This window comes from Gnatocerus cornutus, chromosome 4 (assembly GCF_029298725.1).
Source record: "Gnatocerus cornutus isolate USDA-ARS CGAHR chromosome 4, icGnaCorn1.1, whole genome shotgun sequence".
NCBI classification, from domain to species: domain Eukaryota; kingdom Metazoa; phylum Arthropoda; class Insecta; order Coleoptera; family Tenebrionidae; genus Gnatocerus; species Gnatocerus cornutus.
The window spans coordinates 20,339,653-20,357,480 of record NC_142236.1 but is presented as its reverse complement, the minus strand read 5'-3'; the positions used below and the strand labels follow the sequence as shown (position 1 = coordinate 20,357,480).

Here is a 17,828-nt window from a genome sequence, read left to right as displayed (position 1 = left end):
ACTACCAAACTGTATGTTTTGGTACCACCGCACCTTAGCCTCCACCAGTGGCAGTTGTACTGGTCTTTGCCCACGTTCCCGGTGAAGACGTCGTACCGCCACTTGTCCAACACGTAGGCGAAGGGCAGAAACGCGACCTTCTCCAGCGCCATGGAGTACAAGAAGTTGATATCCACGGCACTGTCAGTGACCGTCTTCTGGATCAATCCGAGACTCTGCAGGTGCTTGGGAGTACCGACCGAGAGTCCGATGGCCTCCCCGATGGCTTCATGAAAAGCTGAAATTTCAAACGTCTTAATAAGAAAGTTTGCGCACTTTCTCTGGGTGCTATTTGAATTAGGAACCCGCATGTGAGTGACAGTAGTACCAACGGAAAAATGTCGATTAATAATTGAACTGAAAGGTGTATTAAGTCGTCACAGATGTTGGTTTGAGTCGGACTCGCATGTCGCGAGAATTACAGCTATTTTCCTGATGTTACGGTAAATTACGGATTAGAGAAAACTAGTTCCGATAAGAGCTGTCGAAAAGGAAAATAATTAAAAATTACGTGAGGAAAATGGAGCGGTTTCACTTTGATTTATGATTGTAATAATTATGAAGATGAAGATGATTGGTGCGTGGCTTTTTCAAGTTAATTGGTGGTTCTTTTGTTTTTAATTGCCTACTGCGATTATATCTATTTCTGTTTGTTTTTTAATGTTCTAATTTCTAAAAATTCTGTAATTTTTCAATTCTATTTTGACAATTCTAAAATTTTGTTGTTGTTGTCTAAAATACAGTTCACATTTAAAAAAAAAATATTTTTTTAAAATTCAAAAATTTTAAGATGTTATAATACTAAAACTGGCCGATTTTTGAAAACCTTTACAACTTCACTAATTTTAAAAATTTTCAAATTTTAAAAATTCTAAAATTGGCTAAAATTTCTAGGATTTGCAAATATGTTGTCAATAAATTGATTTCAGTTTTAGATTTAACTACATTTTTGATTAAAAAATTCCAAAGCGTAATATTCAAAAAACTTCCAGTTTTATCCTGTTTAAATTTTTTTAAAATTATTTTTTTTGTAAATGTTATGTTATCAGCTAATTCTTTTTTATTTTAGAATTTCAAAAAATTTCAAAATTTTTGCAGTTTAATCCTATCTAATCTTTTAAATTTCTAAAATTTTATAGAACATATTATAATATCGCTGTCAGATATGATTCAAATTTATTTCCAATATTTAGTTTTGTCCGATCATTTTATTTTAATTTTCGATTCTCAGCAATTCTATTTTTCAAAACTTACAAATTTTATGATTATAAAATTCCAAAACTCAAAAATTTAAAAATTTTACAAAATAATTTGCTTTTTCAGTTCTGGTGAAAATTTTGTCAATGTAAGCCATTAGTCCTTTTTTATTTTAAAAAGACAATTATTTCAAAAATTTTCAAAATTTAAAAATGTTCTACGAATTTGTAAATATTTCTGAAGATTAGAATTCAGGTGTTTCACCCTCATTGTGAATATTCAAATTTCCAAAATGTTTGTAAATGTTGTCAACTTAGTATCTTTTTATTTTAGAACTACATAATTTCAAAATTTTTAAAAATTCTAAGATTTTAAGATTTAAAAATTCCACAACAGGTTTTTTTTTTGGAAATGTAGTCAGCTTAATTTCTCTTGACTTTAGATTTACAATCATTCTAAAATTCAAAAATTTTAAGATTTTAAAATCCGAAAATTTAAACAGTCAAAATTTCACGAATTTGTAAATATGTCGATACTTAAAATTCAGACCGTTTTACATTTATTAATTACAAATTTTCCTATTTTCAAAATTTTTGGAATGCTGTCAACTTAATTCCTATTTATTTTAGAATTGCAATTATTCTAAAATTTTCGAAAATTCAAAAGTGAGATTTATAATCCAAAACTGGCCGTTTCTAAAAATGTTTGAAGTTAAAAACTCTTTATTTTAAAATTACGTATTTTCCAAAGTTCCTAAACTTCTAAAATTTAAAGATCTGAAAATCCAAAAATTGAAAGTCAAAAATTTGTTTTAAGTTTCATAGAATTCGTTACTCTAAGTTTCTATAATCGCCAGAATTTCTAAAAATTTTCAGAAGTTTTGCCCTAATAATTTTTCAAATTTCTAAAATTTTTCTAAATTTTGTCAGTTTAAGTTTAAAATGTTAATAATTCTATTGCTTAAAATTCAAAAATTTCATAATTCGAAAACTTAATTTTGCAAAATTTTATTGTAAATTTAATTGTGAATTTTGCAATTATTAAAATTCACCTTAATTTAATTATTGAACTACAAAAGTTCTAAAATTTCCAAAATTCAAAAATTCCAAAAACCGAAAATGTCAAACTTTTTCCACAATTCCTTAAATTCTTTGTAATCGTTAGAAATTCTAAAATTTTTTAGACGATGCAAATAAACATTTTTTCGGTATTTTCATATTTCCAAATTTCCAAAAATGTAATTTTTGTCAGTTAATTTCAGATTCTCAATAAAGTTAGAAATTTCAAAATTTCAAAACCCAAAATTTTGTAGATTTTCTCAATCAAAACTTATCTAATATTCAGAACTTCAAAAATATAGTATTTTCTGTTTGTCAATAAAACTTAAATTCTAAGAACCTTAAAAACAAAGATTACAATCAGAATTCTTTAATATACAGGATGTTCACTTTTTATTGTTACCTGGATTAGCCCCATCCCTGAACACTTTCGGCTGATTCCTATACAGCATAAAATAATGAATATGAGCCATTTCATGATGAGCAGTTATCAAATCCTTCATATTAATGTTCGTACACATCTTGATCCTGAAACATACTTTTTAGAACTACCCTATATATCCATATACTCAGTCTCACCTAAAATCCCGCCTGTTGCAAAAGTCCCACGCCGACGGTTGACACAATACGACTCTATCTACAGGTTCCTCCAGAACCGAACTTTGCCAGAATTCCAGAGGCATGGCACTCATGTTAAGAGAGACGAAGAAGTCCTCCGCTAGTCTGAAGATATCTATGGGGGCGTAGCCCTAAAACAAAAAAAAACCCTCAGTGAGGATTGTCGTTTCTTCCATTTTTTTTCCGACGCACCTCATGATCATAATTTTATAATTCTTTGATATGATATACAGGGCGTTGCGCAACTCTAATTCTAAACAATGAAAAGTAAGGTCTAGTTCGTTTCTGGAGCAAATTCATTCCACGGTACGTAAGCCGCACCGTGTTGACATAACTCATTGTTTGGTGAAGTTACGGGTGTCAAAATTAACTCGTTCGTTTCTTTGAGCCACTCTGTATATGTCAATTTTTTATTGCCATAATTAATAGTAATGGCGGCTATAATCGTTAAATCTATTCGAAGTGTTAAAATTAATGATCGTGGTGAGTTTAATGGTGAAAAATAAATATATACAGGGTGTTCGAATGTAAAATGAAATTACGTGTTTTTTAACTTTAGAAAACGTAATGAAATGTTTTTATTGACTAAAGTTTCTCAGTTTATATTCAGATTTATAATCGTGATTCAATAATATAAGAAAATTAATATACAGAGTGATTCATTGTAAAAAAAAAAATTTTTTACTCTAAGTATTCTAAAATTCGAATTACTTAAACTTGACTTTGTCGATTAAAATAGATCAAAATTAATTGTGACGCAAAATTAATTTCTACAAGTAGTCATGTTTGATATAACAATTAAAAAGTGATATACAGGCTGATCCATTTAAATATGGTTTTGGTTTCTTGGTGATTTTATTTTTTCTGTTAAAATTTTTTTTTTTTCAGTGACTTCTCAAAGGTTGATACTTTGGTCTAAAACAATAATTGTAAATATACAGGGTGTTTCATGAAAAAATAATTAAGAAATTTTCCTCTTAATTTTGTTTTGAAGAATTAAATTTATTAGACTGTTCTTTTAAACTTGATTATAAGATCAAAATTAACACTGCAGAACTAACAAATTCAAAATAAATATACAGGGTGATCTGCGAAAAACTTTCTTAGCTTTTCTCCAGAGGTTTGTTTAAAACTATATTTTTTACTACAAAAAGTAGGAGCGATATATTTAGTAACTAACATATGACATATAATAATATATAATATACAGAGAGGCTCATAAAAATGTTTTATTTTAGTTCGAATATAAATGAAAAAAAACTTTTTAACTTTTCTATGACCTCCTCAACGAACTAATAGTCGCAACAAATCGAATATTTAAAAATAAATATACAGGATGATTGATATACATTTTGCTTTTTTTTAATTTTTAAGTATTCATTTTGGTTCACAAACAAGAAAGTGTTGTTCAACTTTAACTTTTTAGGTCAAAATTACCATTGTACCACAATTGATAAGAAAATATACAGAGTGTTCTTTAAAAAAAACATAATTTTTGACTTTTTAGTACGTCTATTTTCTTTTTCTTTTCCATAAAATGTAATTTTATTTAAGCTTTGACTGTTCAGATTAAAATCAATAATAGTTACTTAGGTAATCAATAACATTTAATATACAGGGAGACTTTAAATCAAATTTTTATTTTTTTAGCTTTTTTTAACTAACAATCGTAACAACCTAAATAATAATAAATAAATATACAGGATGACTGACATAAATTTTGATTTTATTTTTTAATTTTCAAGTGCTCATTTTGGTTTTGGAAAAAAAATGTCTTCAACTTTGACTTTCTACAACAAACTTAACAATCGTATCCCAGTTAAAATAAAATATACAGAGCGATTTTTGAAAAAAAAAGCAATTTTTGACTTTTTAGCAAAAACATCATTTTTTTTTTAGATAAAATGTAATTTTAGTCAAACTTTGACTTTTTAGACCAAAACTAATAATCCACAAAGTTAATCAACAACATTAATTATACAGGGAGACTCATAAAAAATTACTTTCTAATGTTTTAATTTATGGACCTCCTTTAAAACCGACTTTCAAACTTTTTTATGATTTCTTTAAAGGTAACTACTAATTGAAAAAAACTAAATAATAATAAAAAAATATACAGGGTGATTGATATAAATTTTGTATTTTTAACTTCCCGTGTTAATTTTGGTTCTTTAAAAATAAAATTATTGCCTTTGAATTTTTTTTTAAAATGAACAATTGCGCCACTGTTAAAATAAAATCTACAGGGCGATCTTTAAAAGCATAATTTTTGACATTTAGTACGTCATTTTATTTTCTCTTCTTTTAAATGAAATGTAGTTTAATTCAAATTTAAAATTTTCAAACTAATATTAATAATAGTTACAAAGTTAATCAATAACATTAAATATACAGGGTGACTCATAAAAAATACTTTCCAATCTTTTAATTTATGATATATTTACTTTGAAACAAACTTTTACACTTTTGTATGATTTCTTCAAAGTAACTAATAATCGTAACAAACTAAAAATCGAAAACAAATATACAGGGTGATTGAAATAAATTTTGTTATTTTTTAATTTTCAAGTGTTCATTTTGGTTTTTCGAAAGAAAATTGTTTCTCCGACTTTAACTTTTTAGTTCTAAATTAACAAACTCCAGATAAAATAAAAAATATACATGGCGATATTTGACATAATTTTTGACTTTTTAGTCCGTCAAGTGATTTTTTTTAGATAAAAAGTAGTTTTATTCAAACTTTGCCTTTTTTAAGTTAATCACTAACACTATAAAACAGCGAGACCACCATAAAAATTAAATTTTAATGTTTTAGTTTACGTAACGACTTTAATACAAGCTTCTAAACTTTTTTGTGGCTTTTTTAAACTAACTAATAATCACAAAAATTTGAATAATTAGAAATAAATATACTGGGTGATTGATATAAATATTGTTTTCTTAGTTTATTAAGTATTTGTTTCGGTTCTTGAAAAAATAGATTTTTGGTTCAAAATTAACAATCGTATCATAAAATATACAAAGCGATTTAAAAAAAATATTTCTTTACTTTTTAGAACGTCAATTTTCTTTTTTTTTAGATACAGTGTAGTTTCACTTAAACTATGACTTTTCAAACCAAAATTAATAATCGTTACTAAGTTAATCAATATCATACAGGGTGAACTAATAAAAGTTGATGATTGTATGTATAGTCTTCTATGTCTAAAAATATTTCTTTTTTATCGACATACAAAACTAAAATTAATAGTTGTCATAGACATAATAATCACACGCACATATATACAGGGTGATTTACTAACAACATATTTGACTTATTTTGTGTCTTCTAAAAACGAAATTTATTTCCCTGCTTCCGCAAATTTTAGCGTTCCGAATAAAATTAACGATTTGTCACAGCTCTAAAAACGACATATTCAAGACGTTGGTTAAAAATAGGGCTTTTTGGTTTATGTACATATACAGGGGGACTATAAAAATTAGAATTCGTGCCTTCTTTAGACTTGCTTCTAGTTGTAGAGTTAAATTTATTTTTCTGTATGCGCCAATTTTGACGTTTTAAGTTAATATTGATTATATTGTCGACATAATTAATACTAAAAAAGAAATATACAGGGTGTTTCAACATTATTTTTACTGTTTTTTGTAATATTTTTGAAAACACGTTTTGATCTCTTGTGCTTTAAAATGAGTTAATGCCACAGTGAGCGGCCACAAATCCATTCATGTATACAGAGCGATCAAATAAAGTCGAAGTTACGTACACATCGTAAAAGTGCAATTTCCCGTCGCTCGCCCATCAATCAAATTAATTCCCCGTGAAAATCATTGCGTTCACTTTCAAATTCCATATCTTCTCTCCTCGATGGTACATTTTTTCATTGCGCACACACACACCTAATTACCGCCGCCTCAAAAGTGTGAGTTTTACATTTCGCTTTCTCTTTTTATTTTTGTGTGCGTAGCTTCCGATTCTAATGAATAGAAGAACATAACAAACACGCTGACGTAACGCGGCCGTGTCGTAACTTACTTGTTTGAGCATTTCTGGAGTGACATCGAGGAAGTGCTGGCCAGGATATGGCTGGCTTATGTCGAAGATGTTGACCCACGATTGGGCCCACATGTTGCCGAGGATGTGCGCGGGGAGAGGGGCGCGTCGACTGAGGCGCTCGGGGCCGTAGTAGTCGCGGAGGCGGCGGCGGACGTAAGCGTGGAGGAGCTCGTAGAGGGGCTTGACGTCCTCCCAGGCGTCCTCCAGGTCGAGGTTGAGGGTGGAAGACTCGAAGGGGAAGCTCCAGTATTCGGCAGTGTCGGTGAAGTCTAAAATTGAACAATGTTAGAAAAAAATTCATTTTTGACCATGAAGACTACTCGTAATTGGGTAAAAGGTGATACTAATCGAAAGAACACGTCAAAATCTACAAGTTACCAAAATTTGACGGCAATCGAACAAGTAGTTTAAAAAATATAGGCAATTGTTTTTTTTCAAAAGTTTCTGGGCTACTCGAAATCTTCAAGTGCCAATATCTTAGTAACTGGTGGACATATATGCAATTTAAAGACACCGTTGGATTCCTCGTGAAATTATGCGTAAAATAATATTAAATTGTTATATATGAATTATGCAACTAATTGCTTTAGAGGGTCATCGAAACTTAACATGGGATTTTTGAGTTGACTCCTAAAGAATGAAAGTTTTGACAATGAAGACTTTATCAAATTGGATCAAAAGTAGTGTCAATCGAAAGAACACGTCAAAATTTACAAATAACCAAAATTTGCCGGCAATCGAACAAGTAGTTTAAAAAATATAGTCAATTGTTTTTTTTCAAAAGTTTCTGGGCTACTCGAAATCTTTAAGTGCCAATATCTCAGCAACCGATAAAAGTATACGCAATTTAAAGACGCCCTTGGATTTCTCGTGAGATTCTGCGTTAAATGATACCAAATTGTTAGATATAGATTATGCAACTAATTGCTTTAGAGGGTCATGTAACGTTAGCATGGGATTTTTGAGTTGACTCCTAAAGAATGAAAGTTTTGATAATGAAGACTTTATCAAATTGAGTCAAAATTAGTGTCAATCGAAAGAACACGTCAAAATCTACAAGTTACTAAAATTTGTCGGCAATCGAACAAGTAGTTTAAAAAATATAGTCAATTGTTTTTTTCAAAAGTTTCTGGGCTACTCAAAATCTTTAAGTGCTAATATCTCAGCAACCGGTAGAAGTATACGCAATTTAAAGACACCGTTGGATTCCTCGTGATATTCTGCGTAAAAAGATACTAAATTGATAGGTATAGATTATGCAACTAATTGCTTTAGAGGGTCATCTAACCTTAACATGGGATTTTTGAGTTGATTCCTAAAGAATGAAAGTTTTGACAATAAAGATTTTATCAAATTGAGCCAAAAGTTGTATCAATCGAAAGAGTATTTCAAAATCTACAAGTGCACAAAATTTGACAATAATTGATGAAGCATTTTGGAAAAAATGGTCACTCAACTTTTTAAAAAAATTTTAGCTACTTAAAATTTTCAAACGTAAATATCTCAGTAGTCCGTGGACGTTGGCGATATTTAAAAACACCATCGGATTCCTCGTAAGATTCTGCGTAAAATGATACTAAATTGTTAGATATGGATTATGCAACTAATCGGTTTAGCGGATCATTTAAAGTAAAAATTGAGATTTTTGAGATGACTCAAAAAAATCAAACTTTTATCAATAAAGACTTTATAAAATTAAGTCAAAAGTGGCATCAATCAAAAAAACATCTAAAAATAACTAATTTACAAAATTTGAAATCAACTGGTTAAGTATTTAAGAAAATATAACACTTCTTTTTTTGCAAAAATTTCTGGGCTACTTGAAATTTTCAAACGCAAATATCTGAGCACTTCGTAGACGTAGGCACAATTTAAACATACTATCGGATTCCTCGTAAAATTCTGCGTAAAATAATACCAAATTGATATGTATAGACATCCAATTAATCGCATTAGAGGGTCATTTAAAGTTTCCTTGGAATTTTTTAAATGACTCCCAAAGAATGTAACTTTTGTCAATGAAGACTGTATTACATTAGATCAAAAACAACATTAATCAAAAAAACATTTAAAAATCAACTAGTTTACAAAATTTAAAATCAATTGGTCCAATATTTTAGAAAATATGGCACTTCTTTTTTTTCAAAAATTTTTGAGCCACTTGACATTTTCAAACGCCAATATCTCTGCAGTCCGTGGACGTAGATAAAATTTAAAAACACTATCAGATTCCTCGTGAGATTCTGCGTAAAATAATACTAAATTGATTAGTATAGACCTCGAATTAATCGCATTAGTGGGTCATCTAATGCTACATTAAGATTTGTTAACTAGCTCCCAAAGAATGCAACTTATTACAATGAAGACTTTAACAAGTTGTGTCAAAAGTGCTATCGATCGAAAGAGCACTTCAAAATCTACAAGTTTACAAAATTTGATATTAATTGGTAAAGGCCATCTCGATTTAGAATGGCTATTAAAACTAAAAAAAAATGCTTCCACCGAGATTCGAACCTCTGTTCTGTTCTGTTTGACCTTGAAAAATTAATGAAAGTGACGTTTTATTTTAGCTCAACATTCAATTGTTCCAAACGTAACTAAATCGAGGACGCTTAGTAACAGCGCCGCCTATTTTTAGAATATCAAAATTACCAAATGATTATAAACTTTAGATGAATAATTTCACATTAAAATGTTCATTGCTCACTAGAATTGCTTGTTTTTTAGTATTTTGCCAAAAACAATAGATGCTTTATTCTAACTTTTATAGATAATTAAAACAAAATAGCTATTACATGCAATAAAAAATTATTATCAATTGATTGATTTTTGTTACAATATTATGGCATTTTTAAGAACCAAAATTTGGTTAAATGGACCTAAATGTGGTATCAAACGAAAAAGCAAATCAGAATCTACAAAGGTATAAAATTTCATGTCAATCTATATAATATTCTAGAAAATATAAATAGAATCGTTTAGTCAAATTTTTTTGGGCCACTTGAGATATTTTGCCAGAAAATCGAGCTTTTTTAGTTAGCACCCAAAATGTGATGTTAATTAAAAAAACACAATAAAGTGTACAAGTTTACCAAATTTTACGTCAAAAGGTCGTGTAGTTTAGAAACAACAAGCGCGTAAATTAAAAAAAAAACGTCACTCGAAAATTTCAAATCCAAATATCTCAAAAACCTGTAGATATAAACAAAATCCAAAGAGTGTACGGCATTCTTCTCGAAATTCTACGTAAAATGAGACCAAAATCGTCGATCTAGAGCTAAAATTGGTAAACTTTTCAGCATAGAATATGTTACTTTGGATTTTTTTAATTAGCATCAACAGAATGACATTTTTGGTTTTGATTTTTTTTGCATTAAGTGAGATGTAATCTTAATCAAAAGAACTCGTTAAAATCTACAAGTTTATCAAATTTTTCGGCAAATGGTTGAGCAGTTTAAAAACCAGAAGCGTGCCAATTTTTCAAAAATTTCTGGACCACTCAAAAATTTCAAAAATAAATATCTCAGCAACCTGTGGCTGTAAACAAAATCCGAAAACACCATTGTCTTTCTCTCAAAATTTTACATATAATGACCCAAATTCTTAGCTCTAGAGCTAAAATTAGTTAATTTATCGAGACATAAATTGTTACATCAGGATTTTTTTAATTAGCGCCCACATAATGACATTTTTCAAAAAAGCACATTAAAATCTACAAGTTTCCCAAATTTTACGTCAAGTGGTCGTGTAGTTTAGAAACCATAACCGCGCGAATTTTTCAAAATGTATTAAGTTATTCGAAAATTTCAAATGCTGATATCTCAGCAACCCATGAACGTAGAAAAAATTCAAAAATACCATTGTCATTCTCTTAAGATTCTCCATAAAATAAGATTAAATTCTTAGATTTCGAGCTAAAGTTAGTCAACTTATCGAGATATAAAATGTTACATCCGGATGTTTTTAGTTAGCACCCACATGATGACATTTTTGGCATTGATTTTTTTTACAATTGAGTGAAAAGTGAGGTCAATCAAAAAAGCATATTGAAATTTACAAGTTTACCAAAATTTACGTCAAAAAGTCGTGTAGTTCAGAAACAACAAGGGGCAATTTTTTCAAAATTTTCTGGGCCACTCAAAGATTTCAAATGCGGATATCTCAGCAACCCGTGGACATAGACAAATTCCAAGTACACCACTGCCTTTTTCTCAAGATTTTACGTAAAATGAAACTAATATCGTCAATTTAGAACCAACATTAGTAAACTTATCGAGATACATAATGTTACATTATTTTTTTTTTATTTAGCATAAACATAATGACATTTTCGGCCATCATTTTTTTTACATTATGTAAAATGTGGTGTCAATCAAAAGAACCCATCAAAATCTACCAGTTTTCCAAATTTTAAGTCAATAGGTCGTGTAGTTTAAACACCACAAACGCTTGAATTTTTCAAAATTTTCTGGGTCACCCAAAAATTTCAAAAATTAATATCTCAGCAACCCGTAAACGTAGACAAAATCCGAAAATACCACTGTTTTTTTCTCGGAATTGTGCATAAAATGACACCAAATTCTTAGATTTAGAGCTAAAATTAGTCAACTTATCGAGACATACAATGTTACATCGGGATTTTTTAGTTGTCACCCACATAATGACATTTTTGGTCTTATTTTTTTTTAAATTGGCTAGATTGTAATGCCAATCAAAAAAGCACATTAAAATCTACAAGTTCTCCAAATTTTACGTCAAAAGGTCGTGTAGATTAGAAACAACAATCGCGTAAACTTTTTAAAAAATTTTTTTTCACTCGAAAATTTCAAACACAAATATCTCAGAAATCTGTAGAGATAAACAAAATCTAAGAACTGCACTGCATTTCTCTCAAAATTCTACGTAAAATGAGACCAAATTCGTCAATCTAGAGCTAAAATTGGTAAACTTATCAGGATAGAATATGTTGCATTCAAATTTTCTTAATTAGCATCAACAAAATAACATTTTTGGCTTTGATTTCTTTTGCATTAAGTGAGATGTAATCTTAATCAAAAGAACTCGTTAAAAACTACCAGTTTATCAAATTTTTCGTCAAATGGTTGAGCAGTTTAAAAACCAGAAGCGTTCCAATTTTTCAAAATTTTCTGAACCACTCAAAAATTTCAAAAATCAATATCTCAGCAACCTGTCGCCGTAAACAAAATCCAAAAACACCATTGTTTTCCTGTCAAAATTCTACATATAATGATCAAATTCTTAGATCTAGAGCTAAAATTAGTTAACTTATCGAGACATAAAATGTTACATTAGGATTTTTTTTAGTTAGCACCCACATAATGACATTTATGGCCATAATTTTTCACAACTGTATTAAAACGTAATGCTCATCAAAAAAGCACATTAAAATGTACAAGTTCCCCAAATTTTACGTCAAATGGTCGTGTAGTTTAAAAGCCACAAACACGCAAATTTTTCAAAATTTTTTGGTCTACTAAAAATTTTCAAACGCGGATATCTCAGCAACCCGTGGACATAAACAAAATCCAAGTAAACCACTGCCTTTCTCTCGAGATTTTACGTAAAATAAGACTAAAATCGTCAATTTAGAACCAACATTAGTAAACTTATCGAGATATATAATGTTACATTAGAATTTTTTTAATTAGCATCAACATAATTACATTTTCGGCCTTCATTTTTTTTACATTATGTAAAATATGGTGTCAGTTAAAAGATCCCATCAAAATCTACTAGTTTTCCAAATTTTAAGTCTATAGGTCGTGTAGTTTAAGAAGCACAAGCGCGTGAATTTTTAAAAATTTTCGGGGTCACTCAAAAATTTCAAAAATCAATATCTCAGCAACCTGTGGCCGTAGGCAAAATCCGAAAACACCATTGTTTTCCTCTCAAAATTCTGCATATAATGACACCAAACATTTAGATCTAGAGCTAAAATTGGTTAACTTATCGAGACATAAAATGTTACATCAGGATTTTTTTAGTTAGCACCCACATAAAGACATTTTTGGCCATAATTTTTCAAAACTGTAGTAAAACGTAATGCCAATCAAAAAAGCACATTAAAATGTACAAGTTCCCCAAATTTTACGTCAAATGGTCGTGTAGTTTAGAAGTTACAAACACGCAAATTTTTTAAAATTTTTTGGTCTACTAAAAATTTTCAAACGCGGATATCTCAGCAACCCGTGGACGTAATCAAATTCCAAAGACACCACTGCTTTTCTCTCAAAATTCTGCACAAAATTAGCGCAGCTCCTTTGATACAGGGCCGGAATTGGCCGATTTATCGAGACCTGTAATTACTGTATTTTTTTTTGGAAATGTAGCCCACTTTTCAACGCGAATCGTGTCAAAAAGTTCAAAGATCTCGTTAGCACGGACAAGCTGTCATCACCGACAACAACTCCGTTACCGCGCAATTCGTGCCGCTTCTTGTCAAGCCATTATCGTTTCCAATTAGTCTCCGAAAGTGAAACCTCCTTTATTATGGCAATAATTCTTTAACGATCGATAAGATTGTCCGATACAATAAGATTTCTTTATTCCTAGCAAATCTTGCAATACGGCAATTACTAATGTAACTCGACAGGAAATCACAATGAAAGTAAAGTTCATTATACTAGTTTCGAGCGCGTTGCATATGTTTGGTTTTATGTAATTTTTATCTTACAAGGCGCAAAATTGGCGACTTTCACAAAAAAATGTTTCACTCACTGTTGAGCTTGGCGGCGTCGTTAGACAGTCCCACCATCTGCTCGAAGGTGTCTTTGACGTTTTGGCCGGTGTTGCGCCGCCACTCTGTCCAGGTGTGCTGGAGTTCGTCCCAGTTCCTGCTGAAGGCCATGACGTTGGTCAGGTCCGGCTGAAGGCGGAGGCCGCATTTGAACGGCTCTTTCAGGGCGCAGATGGAGGCGCTGTTGTACACGGCCAGCATGTCGTTGATCAGGCGATTGTACTGCAAAAAAATTACCTTAGTAAAGAGAACGCATGGTTAAAATTGGAATTCAATCGGTACAGTAGTTTTAAAGATACAGGCATTTGAAATTTTCAAAAATTTTTGACTAGTCGAAATTTTCGATCGCGAATATCTCAGCAACCTGTGGACGCAGAGGAATTTCAAGGAGACTACTGAATTCCTTGGAAAATTCTCCATAAAATGACACTAAGCGACTAGATGTACGACTAGAATTAGTTTTTTTATCGCCAACTATAGGGCTAGAGTAAGATTTTTAAGCTTGTTTCTAAAAATTGACACTCTTGACCTTCAAGGTTTTATCACATTCGGTAAAATGTTGTACCAGCTAAAAGAGAAGGTCAAAATCTACAACTTTTCCAAATCTTATGTTGATCAGTCATATATTATGCAAATTGCAAGCACACTTTTTTTTTCAAAAAATTTTGGACTACTAAAAATTTCAAACTTTGATATCTTAGCAACCCGTGGACGTAAACGTCATTCAAAGACATTGTTGGTTTTCTCGAACAATTTGTCATAAAATGACACTAAGCGATTAAATCTATAACTAAAATTGACCGTTTTATCGTCAAATATAGTGCTAGGGTGGGATTCTTGAGTTTGCTCCTATATACTGACACTTTTGACCTCAAGAATTTGGTCAAATTGGGTAAATTATGGTACGAATCAAAAGAAGAGGTCGAAATCTACAAATTTTCCAAATATTGTGTTGATGGCTCAAATATTTTAAAAAGTACGAAGACATTAGTTTTTTCAAAAATTTTTAGGCTCCTAAAAATTTCAAACTTAGATATCTTAGGAACCCATGGATGTAAACGGCATTCAAAGACATTGTTGGTTTTCTCGAACAATTCGTCATGAAATGACACTAAGCGACTAGATTTACAACTAAAATTGACCGTTTTATCGTCAAATATAGTGCTAGGGTGGGATTTTTGAGTTTGCTTATATAGACTGACACTTTTGACCTCAAAAATTTTGTCAAATTAGGTAAATTATGATACGAATCAAAAGAAAAAGGCGAAATCTACAAATTTTCCTAATATTGAGTTGATCGGTCAATTATTTTAGAAAGTACAGAGACATTAGTTTTTTCAAAAATTTTTAGGCTACTAAAAATTTCAAACTTAGATATCTTAGCAACCCGTAATCGTAAAAAGCATTTAAAAACATTGTTGGTTTCCTCGAACAATTCGTCATAAAATGACACTAAGCGATTAGATTTACAACTAAAATTGACCGTTTTATCGTCAAATATAGTGCTAGGGCGGGATTTTTGAGTTTGCTTATATAGACTGGCACTTTTGACCTCAAAAATTTAGTCAAATTGGGTAAATTATGGTACGAATCGAAAGAAGAAGTCGAAATCTCCAAATTTTCCAAATATTGTGTCGATCGGTCAAATATTTTAGAAAGTATAGAGACATTAGTTTTTTTCAAAAATTTTGAGCTACTAAAAATTTCAAACTTAGATATCTTAGCAACCCGTGAACGTAAACGGCATTCAAAAACATTGTTGGTTTCCTCAAACAAGTCGTCATAAAATGATACTAATCGATTAGATTTACAACTAAAATTGACCGTTTTATCGTCAAATATAGTGCTAGGGCGGGATTTTTGAGTTTGCTTATATAGACTGGCACTTTTGACCTCAAAAATTTTGTCAAATTGGGTAAATTATGGTACGAATCAAAAGAAGACGTCGAAATCTACAAATTTTCCAAATATTGTGTTGATAGGTCAAATATTTTAGAAAGTACAGAGATATTAGTTTTTTCAAAATTATTTAGACTACTATAAATTTCAAACCTAAATATCTCAGCAACCGGTGGATGTAAAGGACATTCAAGGACACTGTTAACTTCTTGGCACAATTCTTCATAAAATGACACCAAGTAATTAGATCTACAACTAGAATTAGTTCTTTTAACGCCAAATATAGTAGAATTTTTGAGTATGATGCTATAATTTGACACTATCGACCTCAAAATTTTTATGTTATTTTGTAATATACAGTACCAATAAAAGTATAAGTTAAAATCTACAAGTTGTCCAAATCGGTCCAATAATTTAAAAATTTTGATTTTTTGGAGTTTGCAAAATTTTGAAATTAAAGAAAAAAAGTTTGTAAATCTGTCATTGATTGAGCTACAATCATGAAATTTTAAGGGATTACTATCATAAATTTGACTCTTAAAACTGCCATATTACAAAATTGTTGGAAAAGCGAGACAAATTTTTAGAAATTTTTAAGTAAAATTTTAAAAAATTCTCAAAAATGGTTTCGTAACGCGGCTATTTATCGGTCAAAACGTTGACATTTGAGAAAGTTGGAACTTTGAATATTTCTATTTTGTTCACCAAATTGCAAAATGTAAAAAAAAACAGAAGAAAATATAAACAAATTTTCAAAAAAAAAAATAAAAAAATTTGAAAAATTTCAAAATTTTATTAAATTTTCTAAACATTCATTAAATAATTAGTTTAGGGTTTTTTTTTAATAAATTCACCAAACTGCCAAATTTAAAAAAAAAAAACACATTTTAAAAATTTACAATTTGAAGTTACAAAATATTTGGAAATATCAAAAATAAAATATAAAATTATTTATTGTAAACTTTAACTTGACGGAGATGATTGTTTACAACTTGTTTCTTCATTTTTATTAAAATACCTAATTTTAGAACATTTTTAATTGTTAAAAAAGTCAAAATTTTCTAAATTTTTGTAAACGGGTTCATTTTTTAGTCATTTATCGGTCTCTGCGTAAAGATGTTTCCAATTTTCTATAAAAACAACTTAATTAACCCTTATTTCATAAAAATTTCTGTTTGAAAAAGTAAACAATTTTTAGTGTTTTAAAATCCAAAAATTTGGAAAAAAAAAATTAAAATGAATTTTTTACATTTTAAAATTAGCTTATTAGATCTTCCAAACTGTCAATTTATTAAAAAGAAACAACATTAAGAAATTTTGGAAAATATTTTTTTTTATTTTTTTAAAACTATAATCTTTGTTTTGTACAAAAAGTTAAAATTTTCAAAAGTATTACTTTCTCATTTTTTTTCATTAAATTGCGAAATTTACCAAAAAAAATTGAAACTATAGCAAAATTTTTGACACTTTCCAAAATGTTATTGAAATTAAAAAAAAAATCATTGTTAGATAATTAAGCTTTATTAATAAGCTTACCAATTTGCAAAATTGTATGTATAAAAAATAAGATTAATTTTCGAAAATTTAGTTTTGACAACAAAATATTAGAAAATTTCAAATATAATTTAAAAGTTATTTATTGAAGATTTCAAATTGACAGATAAATGTTCATAATTTGTTTCATTTTATGAAAATACACATAATTTAGAGCATTTTTAATTTTTATTAGTTTAGTTCTATCTACTAAACTGTTGAATTTATCAAAATAATCAAAATATTTTAAAAATAAAAAAAATTTTTTGAAAATTTTCAACAATATCTTCGTATCGGACTAAATGTTGAAATTTGGGAAAGTTACTACTTTATATTTTACTATTTTGTTCTCCAAAATGCAAAATTAAAAAAAAAAACGAAACAAACAATAATAAAAAATTCGAAAAAAAACAAAATTTTTAAAATTTCCCAATATTTCATAAAAAATTTTTCAAATTTTTACATGATTATCTCAAGCTTCATTAATAAGCTTGCCAAATTGCAAAATTATATGCGTAAAATACGAATCAAATTTTAGAAAATTTTCTTTTGGCGGTACAATTATTTTTAAATTTCAAAAATAAACCTCTCAAGTTCTTCACTTTATTAATTTACCCAGATTTTGAGGTATTTTGAATTTTTGTAAATATGTTCATTTTTCAGTCATTTATCT

At 29.2% G+C, this 17,828-nt stretch overlaps 1 protein-coding gene across 1 annotated transcript in view; it reads right to left on the bottom strand.

Moving 5' to 3' along the window:
- Ance-3 (angiotensin-converting enzyme Ance-3) overlaps positions 1 to 17,828 on the bottom strand; it is a 79,486-nt gene that overhangs the window by 36,772 nt on the left and 24,886 nt on the right. Inside the window, exons 3-7 of the mRNA XM_088034235.1 lie at positions 13,705 to 13,945; positions 6,946 to 7,235; positions 2,874 to 3,043; positions 2,698 to 2,822; positions 34 to 277 (exon numbers count right to left, since the gene is read on the bottom strand). Coding sequence (XP_087890361.1) covers positions 34 to 277; positions 2,698 to 2,822; positions 2,874 to 3,043; positions 6,946 to 7,235; positions 13,705 to 13,945 — 1,070 coding nt within the window. The remainder of the gene's footprint in view (positions 1 to 33; positions 278 to 2,697; positions 2,823 to 2,873; positions 3,044 to 6,945; positions 7,236 to 13,704; positions 13,946 to 17,828) is intronic.